Below are 26,889 nucleotides of genomic sequence, written 5' to 3' on the forward strand. Positions count from 1 at the left end.
TGCAAACAACGATTGTACAGATTCCACCAAAACCCAGAATTCCCTGGATTAAATGAGCAAATTTGCCATAAACGACTTTTAGAAAAACAAACAGACAAAAACACCACTACTTAGCAATGCAAGTTGAACATGAAGGGAAATATGAAAAATAATTTGAACAGAACAAAAAGCGCTGACGCTATCCTGCTGACCATTATTTTTCTGAAGTTCAACTTTGACCCTAATAAAAAGACTTTTCAGAAGAAAAGCATATTGATTTGGATGAATCGATAGATAGTGTGGGGCATGTGGCGTGATAAGTTTAATGATAATATCCGAGTGGTTAGAGAATTTAGTCAAAATATTACGTAGAACGGTATAACCTGGAATGTTTATACACAATTTATTGAAAATTTCCGAGTTTGCGTGGGGCTCCTGAACGCACCACCGGTTTAGCGTTGTGTGGATTGAGGACGTAGCTCAGACACTGCTTCATCCACTTCGGGCTCTTGACGCTTGTACCACAGTAGCTTGTTTACCTGCTGCCGTTTCATTTGAGCAAAAAAAACCAAAACAATGGAAGGACAAGTGTGCAACATCCAGGTGCTTCTTCGGGCTGCCGAGTTTCTGGAGAGAAGAGAGCGGGGTAAGTGCTTTATGTCAACTGTCAGCCTAGAGAGGGGAGTTGATTGGTTATTGTTAAAACAACGATGAATCCACAATAAACCGGCGGCAAGTATGCACCTACACATAACGTAGAAACATCATACCGTGCAGCTGTTTAAGATTTAACCTGGATTCTAGGTGCAAGGTTATTTTTGGGCGGTGTTTTGCCATTTGACTCTGACCTACATATCGGTCGCATCTTTGTACTCAAAGGCGCCAATCTGGACCAGTTTGAAAATGAATCCGGGCGCCGCTGAGCGTTCGCTCCGGTGAATGAAAGGGGGGGGGGGGGGGATGAGGAAAGCCTATAAAGTATAACTTTTATTCATTGCTTACTAGCTGTAGACGCTATCCCGACTCCTTTTTTACGCGTGAGGTTGTAAGGCTGGTTGGATAAAAGCGAACAGATAGTGGATGATGGCGCCAAAAGCAAAACGTCCAGCTGATGACAACGGTAGACTGCGTTCAGCCTCCTTTTCTCCCACCTCCCCTACAGCACGGATAGTATATCACACTTTAATTACGCCGTAATAAAAGTTGATTTGTCCCACCGGCATTCGCACATGTTAATATGAGGGCACCTTTAACGTCGCAGCCAGTGTGCACTGTGATTTTGCCGGCGATTGTTGTGTAACACAGCTGTGATGCGTCTCCCTGCGCAGAGGCAGAACATGGGTATGCTTCCGTCTTGCCTCTCAGTCCAGCTCAGTTCGACAGGAGAAGCAAGCAGAAGAGCAAGAAGATATCTGCTGGTGGCAATAGGTGAATGCATTACATAACAAATAACTGACGACAGGGTGTGGCTCGGTCTGACTTTCAGTTTTGATAAGGCACCCTTTCAACCTTGAATACCTCTCACGCAGTAGCTGCTGAGTAGGAGTGCACTGTTGTGAATGTTTGACCAAACTGTCTGTTTGTTTACTTTGTTTGCAGGTCTGTTCATAATGAGCTGGAGAAAAACAGGTAATGGGCTTTTCTTCGTAATGCTACAGTAAAAGTTCATGTGTGTCAGATCAAGAGATTAAAAAAACCCCAAAAAGAGGGAAGTGTGGATTTGCAGCTTCACTTCTTTCTCATTGTGCTTTGCAGACGGGCACAGCTGAGGCACTGCCTGGAGCAGCTGAAGAAGCAGGTCCCACTGTCATCGGACTCGATGAGGAACACCACTCTGAACCTGCTGAGACGAGCCCAGCTTCACATAAAGGTGCGAGATGTCTGAATTTGCATTGAATCTGACTCGAGTTTGGTTTACTTGTCATCCCAGCCATGTTTAAAATGTGGTGCTTTTCTCAGGGACACAATACGTGTTAAAGGGAGACCGCACAAGACAAAACAGAGAACAATGCTGAATCATGAAGTGGGGTAACACTGTGGTGTGGTGGTTAGCACTGCTGCCTCACAGCAAGAATATCCTGTGTTTAAATCCAGCCTCTCTGTGTGCAGTTTGCATGTTCTCCCTCTGTCTATGTGCTCTCTGCGGGTAGTTCGATTTACTCCCAAAGTCCAAAGACATGCATGTAATTGGTGTTTCTAAAGTTAAGCTTTTAAATTAGTCAAGAACATTAAATATTCTGAATATATATGAATACTGTGTGTATAGAAAGTGGCTTGTTTTGTGCATTTTACAGAGCTTTTAGCAATCTCAATTTTTGCTTTTGCCTGTACTGTTTATCCTTTCTTCATTGCTCTGCTCCTGCACCTTTTTCCCGTTCAGAAGCTGCAGGAGCAGGATGAGCGTGCAGAGCAGCTGAAGGATCGTCTGCGCTGGGAGCAGCAAGAGCTGCGGGTTCGGCTGGAGCAGCTGCAGAGGGGCACGGAGAGGATGAGGAACGACAGCCAGGGGTCAACCATGTCCTCCGAGAGGTCGGACTCAGACAGAGGTAAGCCCCTCGGGTTTTTTTTATTTCACGTTCAAATTATTTCAGTCCTATTAGGAGCTGGCTGTCTCCTCAAAGGCAAATTGCAAGTTCAAGCTTAATGTGACGAGCGAGGTTTGCCGTATTTCTGCTGACGGATCGGATCTGTGCTCGGGTTTGTTGCAGAGGACGTTGAGGTTGATGTGGAGAGCATTGTGTTTGTGGACTCTGATGGACTGAGCATTACGCACACCGGCGCGGACCACTGTTACTCCAGCCTGGAAAAGGCCTGGCTATGACGGCAGTACACGAGTGGTAACTGGTTTATTGTCACCGGACGGACAGGAAGAGGAGGAAAAACATTCCAAAAACAAAGGATGGGGGAGAATGGAAGAAGATGTTACTGTACAACTGAACATTTTTTTGGCATTCTCTTGTCAGCACACGTCGGACAAAAAGCTAAAAGCCAACCTTTGGTTATGAAAGAGAGGTGTCCATTTGCACTGAATAGCAGTAAAATTCACTGGGCCGTGTCGTCACCAAACACATACTCGTGTGTGTTCTAGCATCAGTCATTAATGCTATTTTCCCCCAAAGCCATGAGGTGTCAAACTTCGTATCATTCATGCAGCTCTAATAATTCATTTTTTTAAGGGCTTTTAAAATTCAGATAAGGGCTTTTATTCTAAACTTTTAACTTATTCTTTACTACAGAATGTCTGTACTGAATTCTGCCTTAAATCAGATCTGGTTTAGTATGCTATTCAGCTTTTACCTAGCACTAAGCTTATATCTCAGTATGCCACGTTTAGCATGCACTTAAACATTAATCTTGCTATGTCGGGGTTTTTTGTGTTTGTGTCCTATTGTATATCTAAGTGCAGTCATATACTTTGCTCCTTTTTATTCTATTGCACATAATTTCCAAATGTTGCACTTGTTTTGTCTCAAAAAGATTTGAAAGCAGCAAACAGAAGCAGGTCATATTTGCACATCGACATCAGGAAAATTCAGTAACATTGCCAAATATGAATTAGTTCACAATTTAAGAACTTAAAACTGTGAGAGGAGCACTTGGGAGCTGCTCACCGAGGCCTAATGGCAGTTTTATTCACTGCTAATGTTTCCTAGAAGTCTTTCCTACCTTCACTTGTGCATTTATCAATTAAATTGTTAATTATACACATAACAAATTCACCAGTCAGGTAGGCAGTTTGTACTTTTAATGATTATGTAGTTAATGCTGTATTACATATTCATTTCTGTGTATTCAATAGGGGTCGACCTATATTTTTTTAGTTTCAAAGACACCGATAACAGATATTTGAAACTTTTAGATAAACCTAACACTTTGCTGAAATGCCTCTGGGCAAGCTATGGCTACATAAACTGTTAATTTGTTTTAGTAAATTGCATCAATGTAAAAAAAGAAAAAAAAAAGGTGCATTGTTCGATTTTTCAGTGTAATTGGGAAAAATCGCCGTGCTTGTAGTCATAGAAACACATAACATCGCAGTGTTTATTGCAACTTCTGCCGCTTCAGCATGGAAACACAGCTTTGCAGCAGGTGCCGGGAGCTGCTCCAAGCTTGCAGCTGCACTACTGTATAACATTGGTGTTGATGGGCTGTTATTTATGAGCCGTGTTCAAACAGAAGACTGCATCAGAGCCGGCGCGGCTCATTTACAGTTTATCTTCAAAGGCCTTGAAACTCTGAACACTGGTCGACCCCTAGTATTTAATAACTTAAGGTGCTTTCTACCCCCTCAATTCACTTTTGTATATGCAAGAGGCCTTATTACTTTATCCGTCTCTCCACCCAGTAATATTATGTAGCATTTTTTTACTGATGTAAGCTTCCTTTTTTTTAATGAATAAATATTTTCTGTATTTATTTGCTGTTGTGTTTGTTATTAGTCATTTTAGAGGTAAAAATCCATTCACCCCTAACTCGAGCAGGGCTGGCGCACAGACATACACTTGACAGACAGCAAAGTGATTAGAAAGACAAAGTCAATTTATTGACAAGCTGATAAAGGACACATTTTTGCATGGGTTGCATCACCAGAGCTTAGATGAATGTACAGTTCAAGGTAGCTTTTGTGCCTTTTTTTTTTTTTTTAAATGCACAATCACAATTCAAGTTTTCAGAGGTTTCTTCTTGAGCAATGACACCAACTGTACCAAACTCTTCAGTCCAACTTGAGGCAAGGAGATGATCAGCTGCAGTAATGCGATTTAAGTGTTGTAGAGCGAACTAAACCAGCAACTGTATGCAAGATTAAATAAAACCAATCATAAACGAGAATGCCTTAATCACAAATTCGGTGTGACCTTATCTACTGGAGCTTTAAAGACAACGTGACTTGCTTTAGACGAGGCATACTCAAAGGAACGGAGTTTAAAAAAAACAAACAAAAAACAAGACAATGGGCACGACTGGAGCAAAGGTCGAACAACAGCTTCAATCATTTTATGGCAGCGCCAGTAATAACCAACCATTCCTGTCTAAGACCTGCATCTCTGGTAAATACTGAGGTGATGTGGCGTAGATACGCTCGGCAATATATTTATAGTGCGGCATGTAGAGGGAGGCAGGAACAGGCTGTTTAACCCAGCTCAGGTCTTTTATGGTCCACCCACCATTTCAGTTGGATGCGCCCTCACAGAGGTGTCTAACCATGACTGGGATCGGTGAGTTCTGCTGCAGAATCACTTTATTTGTGTAGCTTGTCACACGTATTGCTTCTTCTGGGCATGCGAGGCGAGGTCTTTGGCTTTCTCTTTAGCAGCCAGCGCCGTCTCTCTCGCCCTCTCTGTAGCCGTCTCCGCTAAAGTTCTCGATGGAGTTTCACCTACACGGGGACAAAACACAGCTCTTCATTGGATTCATCCAGGTTTTCGTGCCTAAGCAGCTAACACTTCCAATTATTACTATAATCAGTTTTCCAGATTCATGAAAAAAGCAACAGTCACCTTATTTTAGAAGAATATGCAGTTCCATGCACGAGTTACTGATGTTATTATATTATGCTGCTCAGAAAAAAATGAATAAATAAAAAGGGAGACACTTGATCACCACAGTTTAACACAGAGTCAGTTAAACTTAAGAGATATCCATCTGTCCTATTAGGAAGCATCAACCACTGACTCCATTTAACCTGCTTTGGGATAAATAAAAGCGACAACAGGTAAAGTGGGAGGCAAAGAGAAGGCAACCATCAAAAAGAGAATACTTCTGCAAGACGATGACCACAGACCATTGTTCTCACCTTTTCCCCAACTGATTTTTCTCTAACTTTACGTTTTCTTTGTGTCACTAGTCACTACTGATACAATAGCTGCAATCCATTCAGCATATACAGGTAGTTCAGTTCCTCCAGTATTCCAGCCATACATGCCATTGCAAGAAGGGTTGCTGTGTCTCCCAGGGCCATCCACCCCAGTAGCAGCCCCACTATGTGACTCTGTGTGAGGGGGAACATGTGGAGGGCTGCCAGAGCCCTAAAGAATGAGCTCCAGAGGGCTACACGTGTTAACCTCGATGCTTCCATCAGAAACAGACTCCATGAAAATGGCATAAAGTCCCAGTGTCTTTAAGTGGGACCTGTGCCAGCAGAACAATGCTATACAGCCTCCGATAGTGCCAATTCTCTTCAAAGGACGCAAACTGACACGGAGTCCATGTGACAAGCATAAAGGTGTCTGGAGATGCTGGGAAGCACTATGTCGCCTGCCGCTCACAATTCTAGTGTTCTCCAGGAAATGCCACTCCAGCAGCACAGTGTTGGTGTGTGAGCACAAATCCTGCTAAAGGACGTTGGGCTCCAATCCTCATGTGTTACACTGAGGTGATCAAGTGTTCCCTTAATTTTTTTGAGCAGTTTGAACAGATTTGGAAAACCCATATTAGCATCAGCCACAAACTTACAATAGGAATAAAATGGGAATAAGAACCAAGAATAATTTACCTTGCATTTTGGCAAGCACATACTCGAAGCCTTTCATGGTTTTTGTCACACCGGTCTTGAATCTTGCGAGCCCAAATTCCTGGAAGGTGAAAAACAAAGTTATAAAAGATGCATGAGGCATAACAACACATGACTCACATCCTCATATATGGGCTGTCAACAACTACTGTAATTCTCTGTCATAAGTCATTTACTACTTCAGGTCCTGGCCGACAGCTTCAGCTGCTCAGCTGTTGCATCTTAACACTGTATTATGTTTCTAAATACAGAACAAATGCAAGGTGGGCGAGTGTTACTCTCGGTCACCCCCGGCTACTTTCCCTCAGCTGTTATGTAGCGCAGCACTCTGCTTTACTCCACTGACCTGAATAGCTCTAGAGAGCCCGTAGACATTGGAGGAGACCCAAGCTTCTCTCTTAATCTCGGTCCAGCTGCCATTCTCAGGGTTAATTCTGTAGTGACACCGCTCTTCTACAGACTGTCAGCGAGAAAAAACAAAAGCAAAATGAGCCAAAGGTGCCACTTTGTGCACTGCTGATGAATGCTGCTTAAGGCACACAAACGCCAATGTACCATTAGGCGAGCGTGGCTGATGTTCCACGTGAGCGTGGTCATGGTCCTTTTCTGAGGGTCCACGATGGAGTCCTCGATGATGTACGCCGAGCTGGCCATGTGCTTTGGAAGGTAGCGCTCCATCCAGCGAGGGGCACGGCTAGTTTTGGTCAAAAGACGCCTGGAAATGAGGCAGTTGGTTGGGGTAACCTCTCGGAAAATTATATCTTCAGTCAAGACATGGTTACTGTGAAAGAAGAAGAAGAAGAAGAAGGACGGATGGATTATGATGACGTGAAACCTGGATTATTTAGGTTTATGATCCTGAAAAATCTCTATTTTTGCTTCAGTTCAATAAGAATTTACCGTTTTTAATCCACACAACAGTTCAAAATCGAAATATATTACATTTAAACATTCTATGAAACAGTGACAAACACAGAAATACTAAACTAGACACTGTATTTTTAGCTTGACAAGAACTATTAAGCTTCAATTAAATGGACAAACTGATGATTCAATTAAAAGCACAACTAACATTTGCTTTCACACTCATTGTGACTTGATTACGGTGATTTTTTTCCCCCTTTATTACCCGAATGGTAGTTCGGCTGGTAAAAATGGCAGAATGATGAAGAAACTGAGCTATTTAGAAACTGCTTGGTCCCCTAAAGTATTATTATTATTATTTTTATCTCCATTAAATTTTTTATGCGAACAATCTTCAGCAGAAAATTGGCAAAATAAAGTCAAAACTATGCGTTTCCTGAAAATGATTTTCCAGGATCTTCCACTTAACCATCTCAGTAGGTGAATGCTAAAATGTAATCTAATCATGTTGTTCTTGTAATGTAAAACTAAAAAGAGATGTAAAAAGAATCTTGTTCACTGAAGTAACAACAACAAAAATGTTCTTAATAATAAAAATAAATAGACTTTAGATAAAAACAAAAATGAACCAAGTGGAAAAAATGCCGTGGGAATACACAAACCGTCCTATGAATCAGCAGAACAAGCACGAGGAAGTGTTGGTGAATACTCTTACCGAGTCTGGGAGATATACCTGACTGTAAGTCACATGACTTCTCTGAGCGTTGCGTTTGTAAAACATAATGTCTCAAAAGTTGTCTCATAAGAAACTAAAGTGAAACAAAATTCATTGATCATCACACCATGACACAGTCTCATATTTATGCTAAAAAAAAATGTTTAAACTGGAGTGTTTACTGAACATTTGGATACATAAAATGTGTTTTTAATTTTATCTTTTTTTTTCTATATCGCTATATCGGTTTGTTTATCTTAAACAAAAACATATGAAGGGGAAGTTTAAAAAAATAAATAAATAAATCACACTGATGATGTCGCATTCTCAAAACACTTGGCATTTAAGCGTAAAGATTAGGAAAACTATGATAATGCAGACTATATTCCATCCCTGTGTCTTTGTCTCCTTTTTTCTCCCTTCCCCCAACTAGCATGGCAGAGGAGTCTGGACCTGTTAGTCTCTTCCTGTTAAAATGGAGTTCTTCCACCCCACAGTCATCTAGTGCTTACAGAAAGAGGCGATCAGCTGGGTTTGGGACGTTGACTCTAAAATTGTAGGCTCTTCACATTGCAAGGTGACTTTTTGTTGCCTTATTGGGTGCAGTTTACAGTCCATTAAAAAAATATTACAGGCTATAAGAAAGATGTTTGATACGAATGCGTATCCACACATAAACCCCTCACCTCACCTGTAAGGGTTGGGATATCGTTGCCAGAAAGCAACACAGACTTGGTCCCAGGTGTTTTTTAGCAGACCTGCACAGCAGAAATATTTCACCATTGTTCCCTTGGTTTACCCTGCAAACACACAGAACAAACAGCGTGATAGTTAGCCAGATGTGTTCAGATAATTTTCAGATGCCACATCAGGACGAAGCCGTAAATAGCGGTGTCAATGTGATAAAACAACTCAGCGATGACAACCCTTATGTTCCAAAATAAATCCAAGCCATTGGTATTTTCAGCTACAACAACAGGTGTCAAGTTCAATAAACACCTGAAGGTGAACACTATAGCGTTACCTTTAACACCTTTTTACCTCACAACTCCAGCTGTGTCCAACTGTGTCTCGTCGCGTGACTGACAACAAACAATGTAAGCCTCATTAAGACCGCAGACTGTGACATATTTCAACAACGAGAGGCCTAACGTGAGATAAAACACTGCTATCCTGTTTTATCACGTCCGCACTCTTTAGCTTCCCCTTTAGCATAGCCTAGCATGAGGCAAGCCACATGAATGAATGGCACAGCGTACCCCAGAAAATTCTACTACTGACATTCAATAAGCACATTTTTTAGGGTCAGCTCAGATGAAAAGGCGATTACCTGCACGGCGATACCATTTACAAAATGAGAATTTGCATTTTACGCTCCCATCGGGAAGAATTTCACCGCGGATAAAGTCCGAAAATCATGTCAAACGTAACTGGAGCAAAAAAGGAAGGTCAAACGAGACGCTATATCCGGTTAGGTGGGGCGTGTGCAACGCCTGCTTGGGACACTAGAGGGCAGCAGGTGACCGCGCAAGACACTACAGAAGAGTCTCAAAACTTTCTGTCTGAACTTTATAATGACGTGTGAGGGGGAATTTTAATGTAACCCTGTCAGCTCTCAACAACTGGAACTGGCATCTTTAGGACTCCCTGAACAAATATGCATCCCAGAATCCCAAATAATGTGTTCCTGTTTAAAAAAGAAGTGTCCACACGTCCACCGTAATGGTGTGTGATGCAATGGATACAAGCTGAGTGCTGTTCTGCTGGTTGCACTGATAGCACTCACAGCTCTCATAATAATTTAGAGGACTAAAAAGGGATATAGGTCAAACAAGGGAATAAAACAGCAATGTGGGTGTCAGGAGCCAGTAATGCCAGAGCAATAGGCATTTTCTCTGCTGTATAATGAATCACAATGTGTAGGCCATATACAAATGCTTCACTGGAATCACTTGACCCACTTATTTTTTTTTCTTTTTTAAAATAAACAAAAAAATATGTGAAAGACTCATAAACGTGTGACTTGTACTAAAAAAGATCTCCTATTCACCTCTTTTAATTTTCACATGGATATTTCATCAGTCGGGCTTACCATACATGTGTGGAGTCCCTGCATGCTGCCAATGTTCAGTACATTTTCAAACTATGTCACAGAAGAATATAACAGCCATTTACTTGACTTACTTATATTTATCCAAACCTGGATCTCTTTATTTGACAAGGACATGCAAAACATAGTTTCTCCCCATAGTCAGATCAGGTCCAGGATTTGCATGTGTAATAGGGGCTCATTATGTCTACCAAGAGGTGCTGCGGTTGATTAATATTCCTGTTCATTAAACAGTCAACAAAGGGCACTTTATCAGAATCACACATTCTGACTTCTTCCAAAAGCGTTTCTTATTTCTAAGAAATCTGCGAAGCAGCTGGCTGCATTCTGTGCTAAAGACATCAATAATACACTGCTCTCGCTCTCGCTCTACAGAGTCCCATTCCTCTGGAAACAGGGTCCTGCTGCTTCATCCAATCAGGAACAGCTGGTTGCCAGGTGAGGACAATTAACTTCCTGTTTGGACAGTAATATATCGATCGCCTCCTCTGGATTCCTTGAACTAGGGTTGAATGTTACGCTGCCAGAACACTTATAATTAATCCAGAATGTAGCAGTTGGATTAATTAGCTGAAAACCATCCAGATATTTTTTGAGCAGACATCAAGTAGAAAAAACAAAACAGGTGTGAAAAATGAAACTCTCACTGTCACAGTAATAACAGTCTTCCCTTAAGACTGTGTCATAAATTTGGACATGACAAACGAAAGAGAGCTCCTCATTTTACACGAGAACACATTATACACTGTACCTAGTTAAATAACACCTAAGTAAACACCTTAAACACATTTCTTAATAGTTGTTTTTACTAGTGCTGTTAGCAAAGGAAAAAGAACTTCACATGAAGCAATTTGCATGCAAAGCTTTGGGTCTTCTCCAGTGACACAGATACTCAAGATCAAACCATTAAAGTAAAAAAAAAAGGCTACTTTTTGAAAGACAAACTCCAACGGAGCAGAGGGGCGCGCATACGTTCATATACTACAGATGCCTTGAAACGTGCAAATCAAGTCACACAGCAGTGGGAGGGTGTCCGCCGTTACGGCCGTTCAGAGTCATCCTCCTCAAGGAGCGAGTCCTGAATGAGCCTTCCAGGTGGAAAGTATCCGGCTTGTCTTCGCACCGGAACACCATGAGGAAGCCATTCCTGTAGTTTTTATTCATCCATCCGTACAGGAGAGGGTTGGTAAAAGTTGAACACATAGCCACAATGTGGAACACGGTGTATATTAGTTTATACTCCTCGAGCCTGAGCACCAGGTCCAGGTCGATGGCCAGCTGAAAGGCATGGAAGGGCAGCCAGCAGATGGCAAACACCACCACCACAAGCGCCAGCATCTTTGTGGTCTTTTTGCGGCGGTTGATGCTGTCATTGCGGCTTGATGGGCTGATGTGATTTCTCAGTTTGACCCAGATGCAGATGTAGGCGTAACTGATGATGGCTAGAGGAATGATATACTGCAGGAGGAGCATTGAGAGGCTGAAGATGAGCCCATCCCTGCTGGTCACTTGGGGCCACTTTTCAGTGCAGACGGGAAAGCGCTGGTTGATCGACGGGATCTCTTCGTAGCGGAACTCTCTGAAGATGGCGAGGGGTGCTGCCAGGACAGCAGACACAGTCCAGGTGAATGCCATGATGAGGAAGCTCGAGTGCCACGTGAGCCGCATTCCGAGGTGGAACACGATGCAGCGATAGCGCTCCAGAGCTATGACAGTCATGGTGAAGATGGATACGTGCACACTCAGAGCCTGGGCAAAGGGCACCATGTGGCACAACACAGCCCCAAATGTCCACTCTTCTAGAAGAGTGTAAACCAGCGTGAAGGGCAAACAGAAGGTGTTCACGAGAAGGTCTGCCAGGGCCAGGTTAGCTATGAAGAAGTTGGTGACTGTTCGCATGTTTCTGTAGCGAACTATCATGTAGATGACGAGAGCATTGCCCAGCAGCCCCAGCAGGATGATAAGCGAGTAAGCTGTGATCAGGCTGATCTGGACTCCAAGGTGCTTGATGATGTCAGTGTGGTATCCAGGCTGGTGCAAGCCCATGCTGTCGTTAAGCAGAAACAAGGGATCGGTTTCTCCAGCCTCGTCTTCTCCCGTGCTGTTGGATATGTCCGGTGGGCTCATTTTGGAAGATGCTAGATCAAGGCTGACTTTACACCTGAGCAGAGAAAATAGAAAATAACTGTTTAAGAGAATATCCCATCAGAGGTTTCTCATCACGCCTGATCAACATTTCTTGAACTCTTACCTCCAGGATGTACATCAATTAAGCCCTCACAGACTTCTCATGCACACTGGCGTTTACACACCACTCTGTATTTAAATATTAGTTATTATTCATCTCTGTCTCTCTTCCAAGGCATGTTTTTTGCCCTGTCTTTCTCCCCTCACCACAAAGCGGTAACGGCTCCCTGAGTCTGGTTCTGCTGAGATATTGTCCTCTTATAAGGGAGTTTTTCCTTCCCACTGTCAAAAAGTGCTTTCTCAGAGGGGGTTGTCTGGCTGCTGGGGTTTTTCTGTATTATTGTAGACTCTTTACCTTACAATGCTAAGAATTTTCTAAATAAAATAAGTCAAATTGAATTGGATACTGGCAGTACAACTATGGGAATCTGAACATTAGAGCTCTTTGATCAAGTGTCGAGGTGTGTTACTCTTCTATCCATTTGTTTCGTGTCTTTTATACGCTGTCACTCACAGAAGTGAACTGCAGACATTCCTGTCAGTGTATTAGGACAGACAAGTGGCATTATTAGTGATGCATTGTACTTCAAACCATGTTTTTTATTTTCAGGGTGTTTTCCATGCTCTGCACTGCAAGAGAGCTAAAATCCAACTTTCTTAAAAAACATGGCTCCACAGTTATTTCTTTGTTCCCTTTACATCACCTGCAAATACCACTCTGATATTAAAGAGATGTAGTGTTTAACCAAAAGATAATGAAACAATTTAGTAGATATGAGACGCCTCTAATTCGTACGGCCTCATTATTAGAACACTTGTCCACGACTGTGTTGAGGAGGTAGATGTTCTGTAAAAGTAAGAAAATTAAACATGAATTTTAATGAATAGATCGACAGTTAGAATCAACTGAAGAACAGCTTGCTTTGTAGCAGCTTCTTGAAAGCCCTATGCAAAAATAGAACCAGATATGGTCGTCATTTAGGAACGTGGTGGGTAGCCGAAAACGTAATATGGTGACGATTTGTCACCTAGCGTAAAATGTTACGCTTTGGGAGTGAGAACGGGTTGGATATCACGAGCTATTTACTGTGGAATATTGTCTGGGCTGTGCAAAAGAAAACACAAAAAAACCCTCTAAGAGACATGAAAACCTGTACTATTAGAAAGAATAAAGAAAACATGATGGAGGAAGCAGTGAGATCAAGAGTGAGCCAGTTCAAAGCTGCATCATTAGAGTTGCAGGCAGGTTGCATGCATAGTCTGAATCTTATAAAGGGAACATTGTGTTTTTGTGCTTAACATTAAACAACCTTTCATAAGTAAAAATATTCTGTAGTTCATCATCTAGTCATTTATGGCAGTTTACCTGTGTACAGCCAAGAGCCGCTGCTGAGTGCAGACAGTGCATGTTGTAATGACATGTATAACTACAGCTGCAGCTTGGCTCTTAAAGGATAAAAGCCAAGTCTCATCCTTATTAGGCAAATGCATGTAAATTGCATTATGTTATGTTAACCACAGTAAGATGCTTTGAGGAAATCCATTTCCTAGGGATTCTCAATCATAAAACCTGGACCTGCCCTTATGGGCCTGATTAAGCTTTGCAATTTTTATTGATTTTTATTTTTATTTTTATTTTTTTTTTTGTGGCCATCACTTAATGCTTAAAGTTTTCTGAGACAAACCAGGTCACCCTTTAGTGAGAGGTCATCTCTTTGGTGACAGACACTCCTTGATTTCTCGGGGGATCCAGCCTATTTCCTGGGAACCACTAGAAAGACTATCTTTCACTGACATCATCGCTTTTTCCACGATTTTACTAAAACAGTAAAACAGTGAAGCCAATGGCATTTGGAAGTATTGTGTTCTCGCCCATAATGTTACGGTTAAACTAAAGGTATTGCATTGCAGATGTGTCGTGTCTCCAAGCTCCTGCACAATTCCCTGATATTTGAAACCATTCATACGTGTCGGTTCCTTGAAATATTAGCGGTGAAGAGAAAACAGAGACTCTTAGGACATCGGACAAAATAATCTATAGTTGACTGATTTGTAAGATGCCTCGAAATCCATATGTAGGGATCACCGAAGATGTGATCATGGTGCTACAACAGGTGTTGCAGTGCCAGTAACCCGAGGAACATGAAAACCCTGCCTTAACCTGCCTGGTACACACCGCTGCACCAGGCAGGTTAAGCCATGCACTTTATAAACCATTATTTACCCTTTTTTGTTCAATGATAGGAACCTTGTGCCACTACACCTGCTCGATCAAACATCCTCAGCACAACCTGATTCAATTCAAGCTAACTCTACATATTACTACCAAATAATAACGAGGCGATTTATTTCTAATTGAGTGTGCATCGGTGCGTAATTTGTGCCAATTTGTTCAACTTACTCAGCAGTGCGCATTCAAACATCTCCAACTGAGCTCTGAGAGATTAGTTAACCGACTTGACAGGTGCAAAACGTCTCTCTCCAACGCAAAGAGTCTCAGGTACGCAGTCTGGACTCTTTTCATCCAGCACGTTTTCTTTTATCCAAATTACGCACATTTCATAGTTCTATCAGCTACAGGTTACGCTGTCACAAAAGAGCAGAGAAATCATGTCTTGCACCTCAAAGGGGGAGTCCATGTATGTCCCACAACTATAGCTTCGCAATATCCATTTTAAGTCTATCCACACATTAATCGACTCACCTGTCCCCCTATATCTCCTTTGTGCAAACGTGTCTTCACCGGAGAGTGTCATGAAACAAGTGGGAAAAAATCTCGAAGCTCCTCCCAGCGTGCAGCGCCTGGTGCGCATCTTGTGGCTCGACTGTTTTGTGTGTTCCTGTCAGGTTTACAGGGTGCAGTGTAAGCCTCCACATCTGTGCCAGCCTGCCAGAGACAGAGACTGGAGATCTGCGCAGGGTTTGCGCTTTGCAAATCACACTTTTTTTTGTAATGTTTTCATTTATTTTATTTACTTTCACCAGGCAAAGAAATCAAATAAAACACCATAAAGCATCCTTTAAAGTGCCAAAGCACACTCAGTCTACGTCACTGGGTTTTCCAAATTCATCTCCATTTGTTATTTCATTTATTTCCTGCCAAGTATTCCGTTTTTCCCCTCCTCGAAGCTTTGCCCTTGTTCATGTGTACAATATTTGATGAACTTTGGAACAAAACATGGCTTTAAAGCAGATAATTTAAATGGCTGTATATTTGATTCTCGGGATCACTGTCTCAACTGATCTAATTTCTTTAATGAAAAACATTTAAAGTGCAGCTTAACGCAATTTTCGTGTTGCTTTGCAGAGAGCCATTGTTAAGCTAACTGTCATATTGAGTTGATTAGCCCGGAAAACAATACAAGACAACAAGGAGCCTCTCGTGGGCTTTTTTCCCCTGTGAGCTCCCACGATACCTAAAATAGATTAAAGTTCATGCTGATGGCACAGAAAGTCACTAAACTGTAGTCCCTTTGACCCTGCAGTGTCGTGGGAGATGTCAGTCAATATTTTAGTATTCAGAGTGTGTCATTTACCTGGATTATTTTCTATTGGGAGGGGCGCGGGGGGGGATGGTGACTTTATTGTGCCTGGAGCAATTCCCTCTGTAACAAGATGACAGTAAATAGTCATCTGGGACAAAAATTACTTTTTGTTTTGATTTGGCCAGTTTTTGAGGAACTTCAAAAGCAAAGTGAAACGCAAAAAGCAACAAAGATCACAAGGTCCCTAGAAATAAATGGGATTAAAAGACTTTAAAAATGCCCTGAATTAATTTTTTTTACTGTACTTTCAACCTACATGATTGTTTGAAAGGAATTCACCTGATCAGAATCTTAATAGGATCCTTGAACCTCTTTGGTTTTAGTTTGTGGCAGAATAATTTGATGCACCAATTATCTCAGCACCGGAGATTATACTTGATTGGCTCTTTCTCTTTCTCTCTTTCACTTCTTTTGCTTCCAATTAAAAGAGCCATCCACCAGCCTCCCCATGCCTGGGTCACTCAGCCAGTGTTGAGAGTTTTCTCAGGCTGCTGTGTCATTGATTCACCTGGAAGGGCTCAAATTAATCTTCATAAAAGTGGTTAGTGAGCTATTTGGGACTGAGAATGGTTGAGATTCACTTCTTGTCTCTAGCTCACAAACTGTGGGTGTCCTCGCAACTTGTTTGTCTGTCTTTCTGTGTAATTAACCCAAGCTAAGAAATCCCTTTTGTGCTTTTTTCCCCCTTTTCCTTTTGTTATTTCCTACCGGGGATACACACTTGACAGATGGTAACCGTACAATGCGGATTAGACCATTTAGTCATTTGATTTTAGATATTGATTTTAAAGGATACTTTCCTTTTGAAGCTTGCAGATTGGATTCCTCAGAGAAATATTTGTGTGGGATGTTCCAGTCGTTCCTGCTGGTGAACTTTTCTTTTATAAAGGACTTGGTCACCATGTCCAAGAAGGCAGAAGTGGTCCTGTATCTCCCCTATTAAACTGAAATTTAATAGCCACATTCCTTGCAAGCACGCCTGGAGCTAACATTAATGACACCGAGGTCGTATCCTTGGTAATGTTTCAGAGAGTTTGGAGGTTTTTAGCAACTTGTGACAGACTGTAGATTTTTGCAATAGTGGATATCAAGCAAATTTCATTATAATTCCACAAACCATCCACTCATTTTACACACTGAGTTCAGTTCACTTATCGCAGCAAGTAATGTAAAATCTTTTGTATAACGTCTTTTGTGGCTCCGGAGGAACCTTTCAGAAATCTAAACAAATAGCTATCTACGGAATCTAAGGAGCTTGGAAAGAAAAGCGACCGGACTTCTATAACTTTCTTGAAGACGTTTCACCTCTCATGCAAGAAGCTTTTTCAGTTCTAACACCAACTGATGGAGAGTCCCAGGTGTTTAAGCCCTAGTGGAAGTTGTCTCTTAAGAGGACCCTCTTAAGGCACAACTCCCACTAGGGTGAAACGTGGGCAAAACTGTTATGGGGGCCTGACCTTTACATGAGACTAGAGTCCAATCCTATTTTATTAGATGTTTGCTTTACTACTATTCATGGAGATTTAATAGTCATTTAATCAGAATCAGAATCAGAATCAGAATACTTTATTGATCCCTGGGGGAAATTATTTTTTGTTACAGTGCTCCATTTTAAACCAACATTAAGACAAGACAGACAATACACTAACTAAGAATAGTACAATATATACATATATATACATACATACATACATAAGTCACTTATAAATAAATATTTGGAAAAGAAACATGTGTAGTTGTAGCAGCAAACAGTGTGTTAAGTGGATGCGTTGTACAGGGAGATGGCCACAGGCAGGAATGATTTCCTGTGTCGTTCAGTGGTGCTTTTCAGTAATCTCAGTCTCTCACTGAACGTGCTCCTGTGACTGACCAACATGTCATGGAGTGGGTGGGAGGTGTTATCCAACATTGTCTTTATCTTGGACAGCATCCGCCTCTCCGACACCACCTTGAGGGAGTCCAGCTCCATCCCCACAACATTGCTGGCCTTACGGATCAGTTTATTAAGTCTGTTGGCATCTGCGACCCTCAGCCTGCTCCCCCAGCATGCAACAGCATAGAGGATCGCACTGGCCACCACAGACTCATAGAAAATCCTCAGCATTTTCTGGCAGATGTTGAAGGACCTCAGTCGCCTCAAAAAATAGAGACGACTCTGGCCCTTCCTGTAAAGTGCTGTGGTGTTTTTAGCCCAGTCCAGTTTATTGTCAATGTGTACTCCAAGGTATTTATAAGGGATTTGTTCCATCAGAATTATATCTGATGGAGGATGAATGGACAGATATATCTGTGCAAATGACCTAGAAATAACACACTTTAATCTATTTTTTACAGTAAAAGTAAAAAGATGCAACTTGACTGTCTTTTCGGAATCAATATTAGATCCAGTATTCTTAGTCTTAGTCTTAGTCCTTCCCTGCGTTTGCAACAGACATTGGAGGAAGTGAAAAAGGTAGATTGAAAATAAATATTGGTCGACTGGCAAAGGTGCTGGAGACATTCCTCTGAGATTTTGGTCAATATTGACATGATAGCATCCCAATTGCTGCAGATTTGTCTGGTACACATCCATGACGTAAATCTCTCTTTCCACCCCAACCCAAAGGTGAGCTGTCGGACTGAGATGTGCTGAATGTGGAAGCCATTTGAATACAGAGACCCCATTCAAGAAACCACTTTGAGCTAATTTGAGAGTTTCACTGGAAACGGCTTTCAGAAGATGGGTACACTGTGATCATAAAATGATGGATATGGTTATCAACAACAATCAAGCAGGTGTGGTGTATAAATCATGATCTGGTACTTAAAGGGCCCAATGTTTGCCGAGAAAATATCACCAACAGTACCCTGAACATTTGATACAAGCAAGGATGGAGCCATGCTTTTATGTGGTTTTCCATATTCTAACCATGCTTGCCTAATGTACCAGCAAAATCAAGACTCATCAGAATCTTTCTGATCTTTTATTGCCCATTTCTGGGGCGTCTGTGTGAATTCTAGCCTGAATTTCCTGTTAAGTGGTCATTTGAGTTAATATTACTTTCCTATCAGCTTTATGCAGTGTGGTTATTCTTCTCCGACCTTTAGTATCGACAAAACCCAGAAAACTGCAACTCACTGCATATTTTCAGTTTTTCAGACCATTTTCTGTAAACCCTAGACATGGTTTTGTAGGAAATTCCCAGTCAATCAGCAGATCTGTCTGGCACCAATACCCATTTCTCAATGAAATCCCCTTTCTTCCCCATTCTGATGCTTACTTTGAACTTCAGCAGGTCGCCTTGACCTTGTCTGTATGCCTATAAATGCACTGAATTGCTGCCACGTGATTGGCTGATTAGATATTTGTATTAATGAGCAGTTGAACGTGTGTACCTAATAAAATGACCAGTTAGTGTATATCGAAAATTGCTGACAAAACTCGTTGCCATCTGCTGTTCACCGTCAAACACACTGACCAATCAAACGCAGGCTTGTGGCGCGCGCATGCGCAGAATATAAGACTATTTGTTCCCAAACAGTAGCAGCAGCAGGGAGTAGAGAGCAGAGGGGCGAACTTTGACGTATTCGGTTTTGAATTTCTCCGAACAACAGACCACGTAAGTTCATCAAAGTATTCATTATGTGACGATTATAGTCACTTTATTGAAGTTCCGAAATGTCTTTTGTTTCTTATTGTTTTGTAGAGGCTGCTACACGTAGCTAAACGCTAACTGGCTCCAGGCAGTTAAGAGCAAACACGCTACCTGAGTAAACACTGCCTTCACAATACAAATCACAAGCTAGCTCGCAAGCCCCGTGATATAGCACCTGATTTCTACTGCTGAGCACCATCAAGTAGGTGCTTAGTGCTAGTATTAAGATGTTTGCACTGCTTTGTTATCAGTGATGGACTTCAGACTGTAGCTGCACACTCTGCTGTGTTTGAAGGTGAACTATTTGTTTTTCCTTTCATTTGTTGGCAGCTGACAGAAAAATCGAAGCTATCTCCTTGTAAAGTATTTGCAGAAGTGGATTGGTAATCTTTTCTGTTTGCCTTCAGACGTTTTGCTTTCACTTCCTGTGAAGGGATCTCAAAGAGGACAGCACCCTTCATCATGGCTGCTGCTGCTGCTGATGCTGTTCAGTCCACCAGAGGCAGTCTGAGAGAGGACCTGACATGTGCCATATGCTGTGATCTGTTCCGAGAGCCTGTCATGTTGGCCTGCATGCACCATTTCTGCAAATCTTGCATATCCAGGTACTGGAGAGGAACGCAGGGGCCTGTCACCTGCCCACAATGCCGCAAGGAGTTCAGCTCCAAGCAGTTTCAAACTAACTACCTTGTGGCAGCCATGGTGGAGAAGGTCCGTGCCACTACCTCGGATGCTTACACCAAGAACCTAGAGGTTTGTATTTCAGTCTCACTTCATGTTTAACTGTCGTGCTGGCGGTTTTCCAGACAGTTTCTTTGGGTCAGCAAGAAATAAAGTCTTCTGCGATGTTATACAAATAACCTTGTGCTCTTAAGTAGACCGATCAATAGTAATTGACCAGCAAGTAACATCTGGGTTCAATACAGTTATAATTCATGCTTCAGTCCGCGTCCACGTTTGTTTTATTGTTGTTCTGCCCTCAGCCTACCTTATTTGAATTTCTCAGACCAAAGTTCACTCTTCACTCACCCTTATGATACTTTGTATAACAGGTTATGCAACTTAAGCACAGCAGAGGCATTAATATACACTGACAGAATAATAAAAACACTTGTAAGGTTTTTTGTTTGTTTGTTTTGCTGGTTTTAGCACAGACAAAAAAATCCTTTTCCACTTTTCCTAAGAGAACAGATAAGAAATTGATCTGTCGAGCAAATATAAGGCTCGAGGCCTCAGCTGGTTTCTTTCACTTAACATAAAAAGTACAGGTACTTCTAAGGATTCCCGATTGACAAATTAACTTGTCAACTTGTCCCCTATTTTTTTTTTTTTTTTTTTTTTTTTTTTTTTTTTTTTTTTTTGTTGCTTTTGTTTTTTGGAAACCATACAAAACATAAAAAGCTAAAGTAACAAACCACAGACCACGGCAGCATCAGCCACTGGTTTGTAAAGTCACCTGAATTTTAGAATGTATTTATTTAATTATTTTTTTAGGCCAAAAGACACCACATGTGAACAAACTACTTGATTACTAAATTATCGGCTGTGTGCCTGTGTCGGCTGCGTAGGTCCATTGCGTGCGCATAGATGCGTGCAAATGGAGCGCAGGCCTCCCTTGAGCTGTTACACCAGCTAACAGCATAATAACCCATAATATTGGTAAGATAACATAACACAAACATGGTTGAGAACTCCAGCTCAGTGATTCCAATTAGGTAATGCGGCTCACACCCTTTATAATTCTGACTTTACATACCTTAACATGTGTTTCAGGCTATAAACATTTAAGCCAGTTTTTTTCCATAATAATGATCCCATTTCATATTAGTTTGAACTTCAGCTTAATCTAAGCTTTATCACTATTATTAGCCAATGTCAGCTATTTGCTGATTGATGACTATCAGCATTAATAACAGCTGATTTATCTGATTTTTAAATCACAAAATATCAGTATTGGTCTTAAAAACCTATATTGGGTTGGCTCTAATTAAGATGGCACAGTCATGTTTGCAGTAAAAATACCTGTTTTTGTCAGTTCAGTCTGAAGCAGAGCAGTCAAAAAATTTATAATGTAGCTTATATTTAACAAAAAAGGACATTTTGGCTTCAGTGTATGTTGCTACTGTCTTCATCCTTGGCTGTACATTCTTTAGCTTTCCTGGAAGTCTAGTAGTCGGTACCAGTACCAGCATAATTACCTGATTCTTAAAACTCAATTCAATTCAAATTAAAAAAGAAAAACACAGACGTTACCCTAATCCTTTGACTCAGTGTCATTTCAGAATGACACGAAAATGTTACCAATATATTTGGTTACCAGAAGTGTTAGCATGGTTGCTAAGTATCCTGCTAACGTCACAAGCTCAAGCATTTAACTTTAGACACAGTTGAGTTCACAACAGCAATGCTGTTGTGAAATATGAATGTAAGCATATGTAGATGTCTATCTTTTAGCCTCTTCTCTGAAGCATTTCCACACTTGGTGTGAAAGTCAAGATAGCATCGTTTGCATATCCATCCATCCATTCGCTTCCGCTTATCCTTTCCAGGGTCGCGGGGGGCGCTGGAGCCTATCCCAGCTGTCATAGGGCGAAAGGCGGGGTACACCCTGGACAGGTCGCCAGTCTGTCGCAGGGCCAACACATAGGGACAGACAACCATTCACACTCACATTCACACCTAGTGACAATTTAGATTAATCAATCAATTAACCTATCCCCACAAGCTGTGGGGGACGTTTGCATATCATCTTTTAAAAATGTAGTTCCAACCCTTGGTCATCTACCTCAAGTGCTTCCGTACTCGACTCTTACTACTTTTCTTCGCAAGTCGGGCTGGCACTATTACTGCAACTGCACTAGCCGCCATCTTTGGTGTTGTAGTTTGTAGTTATGCATCCCCATGTTGGTACATACTCTGCAAAAAATGAGTAGTATTCCAGATTTTGCTATTGGGGTTTTTTGTGTAAAGTTTTTTTTTTCTTCTTCTGATGACATCACTAGTCCAAACTTTAGACAGGTGTATTTTCGCAGCTTTTATGTTACATATGCAAGTGGATTAAGAACATAATAAAACACAATCAAAATGCTTTTCCATAATGTGGGACCTTTTAAAATGTTGTGTTCTTCCTAGGCTGTGTTTTGTGCTGTAGTTGTACTAGATTCCGTTAGATTGTAATGTATTATGATGTTTCCTCCTCAATACATGCAGAATATAAGAAAAACCTCTGAATGTGATGCAGATCAACTCAACAACAGCACAAAAGCAAAGTTCTCAGATGGGCCTGTGTCTTGAATAGCGTTTACTTCTTGTCGTTAATTATTCCCCCCTTTACTGTTATCGAGTTCCTTCATTCTCTGCATAGTCTCTTTTCTTTAGTGTTCCTATCCCCCACGCTGATTAGATTTGCATACCACTTTGCAGAAACAACTGAAGGAGGCTTTGGAGAGCCACCGCCTGAGGAAGCAGGACTTCATCAACAGCATTCACAGAGACAAAGAAAAGATGAATATTATAAAGGTACGCTCATGTGGGAATCCAAAGGAATGGCAACACTTAAGAAATAAGAACAAGCACGGCCGTCTCTAATGGCCGTTTACAGCATGTTAATGTGCATATTTAGTGGTGCAGAACATGACAAACTGTGCAAAAGCAGGAGCGACGGAAACAAAATGACAAAGTAAGGCAGACAGATGTGGGATAAGAGCTTAAATTTTAGCCGCACACGCTGGGCTGAGATGATGAAAAGGAAATCGTTTCCTTCTTTATGCAGTACTTGTCAGACACATGGAGCTTTTATGCTAATTGTGACTTCATTCCCATCTGTTTGTATCTCTGGAGATGTGTGTTGTTCCGCAAGCTTTTTAGAGCTTTAAGCAAGCAAGCCACGTGTTCGGTAAACGCGTGGCACGACACGGAGAGTCCCGCTCTTATAACGTTAATCATCCCTCTCCCTCGTAGAGTGTCGCGGCAGATCTCCAGGCGCGTGTCAAAAGTGAGTTCCAAGCTCTCCATCAGATCCTGCACGATGAGGAAGCCTGTACGCTGGAGCAGCTGAGGAGGGAGCAGGAGGAGGAGCTGGTGAAAGTCCAGCACCACCTGGAGGTCACGGAGCAGGCAGCGAAGGAGCTGGAGGACAATATAAAAGCGCTGCAGGAGGCCAGCACTGCCACCCAGGACATCGTACTGACTGAGGTGGGAATTGAAAATGATGTGACCCTATTTATATTATTGTCTGATATTATAAAATCATCTAATTGGGAATTAATTATTTTTCACGAACCCGTTTCAAACAAGCTGTTAACGTGACTTTTTTTTTTCCTTCTCATTAGCTCCCAGCACTGAGGTGAGCGTGCATTTCCGTGTTGTGACCAATTAATTGCTCGTGACAGTTTTTGCGCACATTGTGCTCATGTGACATTTACAGTAATTTACGCTGAGAGCAAATGATCCGAACTCTGTGTCCTTTTTGTTTGCACAGACCATGTGCGCAGGTGGATATCGCCCCGGAGTTTGATATAAATGCTTTCAGTAACAAATACCTGGCTCCCTTACAATACATCACATGGAGGAGGATGTTCAAATCTTTGAAACCAGGTAATTTCCCCCCGATGCTTCATTACACACAAAATGACTGGAGCTGAAAACTGGTTCTGAGTCAATAATGGGAGTAATTAAGGGAAAATGAGTGTAGTGTTATGATAAGCTATTGAGGTGGAAACAGGAGTGGCACCATTATCATGCTGTAAAAGGGTTGTTTTGGAGTTTTGTGCGTTAAAAATCTGTCATTTTATCTCCCAATGAATTGTTTCACCCCATAGGTCCCTCCCTGTTAACGTTTGACGTCGATACAGCACACCCGAGCATTCAAGTCTCGAGAGACAAAACCGTAGCGGTCGAATCTAACGTCATGACCCACCACGTGAACCACAACAAGCGCTTCCTTCAGTGCGTCAACATTCTGGCTGCCCAGGGCTTCCAATCGGGTCGACACTACTGGGAGGTAGAAGTGGGCACCAGCCCTAAGTGGGACCTGGGAGTGGCCTTGGAGAATGTCAACAGGCACGCTCGGATCAAGCTGAGCCCGGAAAGCGGCTACTGGACCTTGCGGCTGCGCAACAGGAACGAGTACTCGGTGGGGAAGCAGCCGTGGGAGAGGCTGCGGGTCAGATCTTCCCCGCAGAGGCTCGGGGTTTTCTTGGACTGCGACGAGAGGAGGGTCTCCTTCTACAACGCCGACGACATGAGTCTGCTCTACTCGTTCGCCAACGGGCCGAGGGGCAAGGTGTTCCCCTTCTTTAGCCCGTGCATTACAGACAGCCGCCACAAACCTCAGCCCATAAAGCTCCTCCACTACCCTCCTGCCGCTCTGTCCGGCTGATATCGCTGCAATCAATCAATGCTTTCTCACACAACACGGTTATCAGCCATTATTTGAATGAGCGTGACGTAAACATTCTTTTCACAAATTCTGACTTGATTTTGCCAGATGCTGTTTTCTATCTTAAAAGCTTTAAAATGTTCAGAAAATTGTCTTACTCATCAAAGTAAAAAAAAAATCCACTTTGTAGTAATCATCGTGCCAAGGCTTATGCACCAATTAGCTTAAATGCAGTATTAAAACGCTGTGCTCTAGCTTAGATGCATCAAATTACATTAATGGCATACTCAGTCTTCAACACATAATGTTTAATAGATGTAGATAAATGACTTTTGCTATGATAATTGGAATAATTGCCAGGTTAGACTCTTTAGACTGACTTGTAAAATCACCAAATTCAGTCAGGGTGAGGTTATTATGCACTTTATTACAAGATTTTGTATGTGATTGTGTAGGAAATAGAAAGGACTCAATCTGTTTATTCGTTTCTATTCATTATGTATGTGTCTAATTTTGAAGCCATGTATCATGAGTTTAATTTTCTTAGTAATTTCCTTTCGTCGTGTATAAAGTGCTTACGCAAATAAACCGAATCACTTTTTCTTCCTCAAACACTGCCTTTGATTCTTTTCTACAACGCCACACGCTGTGGAAGTGCAAACCCAACACAACTTGAAACGATCAAGGATGCTATTAAACATCATCAAAGCAAAGTTCGCAACTGCACACTGCAACTGATGTGAATCCAAAGCTATCCTAACAGGAGACACGGTGGAGGGTTGCTGACTCGCCTGCACCGGAATTTTTTATTTTAATTTTTTTTCTTTAAACGCGTGAGCCATCGCTGACACTTCCACAGCGAAAACAGGCGGGCTTTTGGTTATCTTTGCAAACACACGACAGCACCGACGTCCTGTTTCCTCCCGCCAGGTGAAAGGTCAGATAAACAGAGTGACAGTGGGGTTGCCTGTGGGTCTCCTGGACAGGCCTCAGGGGGCTGCTGAAGCAGGATGCTGCTGCCTGCGCCTCCTGATTGGGAAAGTGGCACAATAAACTAGACCGGTGGGGGAACTGTTTTTCTGCACAGCAGCTACATGGAATATGCATTCATCATGCTTTTATCACACACTTTCTTTTATGTATGTGTTCAGATTTAGCAAAATTGCCGTAAATTATGAAGTAAACCTTTTACATTCTTGTTTTTCTCTTCTTTACAGGTCATTCTGTTTGACTCTGTGGAACACATTTGTGCCTTTTGGGTGTGATATACATCTATATACTACAAGATGTTTCTTATTGTAATTAAAACATGTTAAGCAATGTAATGGTAATAGAGCTAAACAGTGGCCAGTCTGTTTAATGGGACGCTCAGCTCTACAGAGCCTTTGGGTATCCTATGTAGCTCAAAGCGACACTATTTAATATTTTATTATTAAAACTTGAGAAATGCAATTATGCAAAAAGTCATTACTTCTAGCTTTCCTCGCCATTTCCTCTTAAATCTGCTTCAGTTTTAGTTTTGTGAAAAAGGAAGTACACCCTCTGGAAATTATTGACCTTTTTAACATATTCAGTTGCACCTGAATAACAGTGGTGGAAAAAGTCAAAACATATTAATATTAATAAGTCCTTTTCATAACAACTTGAACTATCTAACCTCTGCTGTTCTCTTAGCTGTTCAAATCTGTTCATATCGACATGCCAACATCTAAAGAGCTCTCCAAGGTCTTCAGGGAAAAAATTCGATTGTGTATGCCCTCGAGCAGCGAGGGATTCAAAAATAATTTGAAATAAATCATTCCACTGTAAGAAAAATCTTCCACAAGTGGCATAGCTTTCAAATAGCTGCCAGTTTCTGCGTCACTGATCACTCCAAAAAAGGAAAAAGGACAGGAGAAAAAAAAAGGGAACACCGACATTGATGGGAAGTAAAGCAGAATCTGAAAGTACTGTAACTCTTTCT

At 41.7% G+C, this 26,889-nt stretch overlaps 4 protein-coding genes across 9 annotated transcripts; 2 read left to right on the plus strand and 2 right to left on the minus strand.

Moving 5' to 3' along the window:
• The first annotated feature begins 410 nt into the window (after positions 1–410).
• mxd3 (MAX dimerization protein 3) lies at positions 411–4,693 on the plus strand. Its single transcript, XM_085422074.1, has 6 exons — positions 411–625; positions 1,308–1,407; positions 1,579–1,608; positions 1,735–1,849; positions 2,360–2,525; positions 2,688–4,693. The coding sequence occupies exons 1-6, from the start codon at positions 556–558 to the stop codon at positions 2,798–2,800; spliced, it is 594 nt and encodes a 197-aa protein (XP_085278200.1). The 5' UTR covers positions 411–555; the 3' UTR covers positions 2,801–4,693.
• prelid1a (PRELI domain containing 1a) lies at positions 4,495–9,535 on the minus strand. The gene is made up of 6 exons (XM_085422060.1): positions 9,400–9,535; positions 8,761–8,869; positions 7,046–7,271; positions 6,837–6,950; positions 6,473–6,551; positions 4,495–5,356 (listed from the first exon to the last, which is right to left on the minus strand). Exons 2-6 carry the CDS (start codon positions 8,850–8,852, stop codon positions 5,235–5,237), a joined length of 633 nt encoding a protein of 210 aa, XP_085278186.1. The 5' UTR covers positions 8,853–8,869; positions 9,400–9,535; the 3' UTR covers positions 4,495–5,234.
• Positions 9,536–9,816: 281 nt separating this feature from the next.
• On the minus strand, positions 9,817–15,201 carry npy7r (neuropeptide Y receptor Y7). 2 transcript variants are annotated; one of them, XM_085381972.1, is made up of 2 exons: positions 15,071–15,201; positions 9,817–12,340 (listed from the first exon to the last, which is right to left on the minus strand). In XM_085381972.1, the coding sequence occupies exon 2, from the start codon at positions 12,304–12,306 to the stop codon at positions 11,191–11,193; it is 1,116 nt and encodes a 371-aa protein (XP_085238098.1). In that variant the 5' UTR covers positions 12,307–12,340; positions 15,071–15,201; the 3' UTR covers positions 9,817–11,190. The 2 variants fall into 2 exon arrangements, with proteins under 2 accessions (XP_085238098.1, XP_085238092.1); XM_085381966.1 differs by lacking the exon at positions 15,071–15,201 and adding an exon at positions 14,768–14,978.
• Positions 15,202–19,373: 4,172 nt separating this feature from the next.
• trim105 (tripartite motif containing 105) lies at positions 19,374–25,555 on the plus strand. Of its 5 annotated transcripts, none has more exons than XM_085422093.1 (8): positions 19,421–19,510; positions 19,598–19,841; positions 19,954–20,299; positions 22,970–23,065; positions 23,507–23,740; positions 23,878–23,891; positions 24,027–24,142; positions 24,367–25,555. In XM_085422093.1, the coding sequence occupies exons 3-8, from the start codon at positions 20,009–20,011 to the stop codon at positions 24,924–24,926; spliced, it is 1,311 nt and encodes a 436-aa protein (XP_085278219.1). In that variant the 5' UTR covers positions 19,421–19,510; positions 19,598–19,841; positions 19,954–20,008; the 3' UTR covers positions 24,927–25,555. The 5 variants fall into 5 exon arrangements, with proteins under 5 accessions (XP_085278212.1, XP_085278246.1, XP_085278219.1 ...); XM_085422111.1 differs by having other exon boundaries at positions 19,598–19,748; XM_085422103.1 differs by having other exon boundaries at positions 19,798–19,841.
• The last annotated feature ends 1,334 nt before the right edge of the window (positions 25,556–26,889 follow it).

This window comes from Rhamphochromis longiceps, linkage group LG2, assembly GCF_057381845.1.
Source record: "Rhamphochromis longiceps isolate RC_006_pf linkage group LG2, R_longiceps_female_GT1.1, whole genome shotgun sequence".
Classification (NCBI taxonomy): Eukaryota; Metazoa; Chordata; class Actinopteri; order Cichliformes; family Cichlidae; genus Rhamphochromis; species Rhamphochromis longiceps.

Bases quoted from the DNA above. Each gene is read 5' to 3' on its own strand.
- mxd3 (XM_085422074.1), top strand. From the start codon at position 556: ATGGAAGGACAAGTGTGCAACATCCAGGTGCTTCTTCGGGCTGCCGAG. The intron at 1,408-1,578 runs GTGAATGCATTA...CTTTGTTTGCAG, and splicing joins ATATCTGCTGGTGGCAATAG to GTCTGTTCATAATGAGCTGG. The intron at 2,526-2,687 runs GTAAGCCCCTCG...GGTTTGTTGCAG, and splicing joins GAGGTCGGACTCAGACAGAG to AGGACGTTGAGGTTGATGTG.
- prelid1a (XM_085422060.1), bottom strand. From the start codon at position 8,852: ATGGTGAAATATTTCTGCTGTGCAGGTCTGCTAAAAAACACCTGGGAC. The intron at 7,272-8,760 runs GTGAGGTGAGGG...CTTCTTTCACAG, and splicing joins CGATATCCCAACCCTTACAG to TAACCATGTCTTGACTGAAG. The intron at 6,951-7,045 runs GTACATTGGCGT...TCTCGCTGACAG, and splicing joins TCAGCCACGCTCGCCTAATG to TCTGTAGAAGAGCGGTGTCA.
- trim105 (XM_085422086.1), top strand. From the start codon at position 20,009: ATGGCTGCTGCTGCTGCTGATGCTGTTCAGTCCACCAGAGGCAGTCTG. The intron at 20,300-22,969 runs GTTTGTATTTCA...ACCACTTTGCAG, and splicing joins CTTACACCAAGAACCTAGAG to AAACAACTGAAGGAGGCTTT. The intron at 23,066-23,506 runs GTACGCTCATGT...TCTCCCTCGTAG, and splicing joins AAAAGATGAATATTATAAAG to AGTGTCGCGGCAGATCTCCA.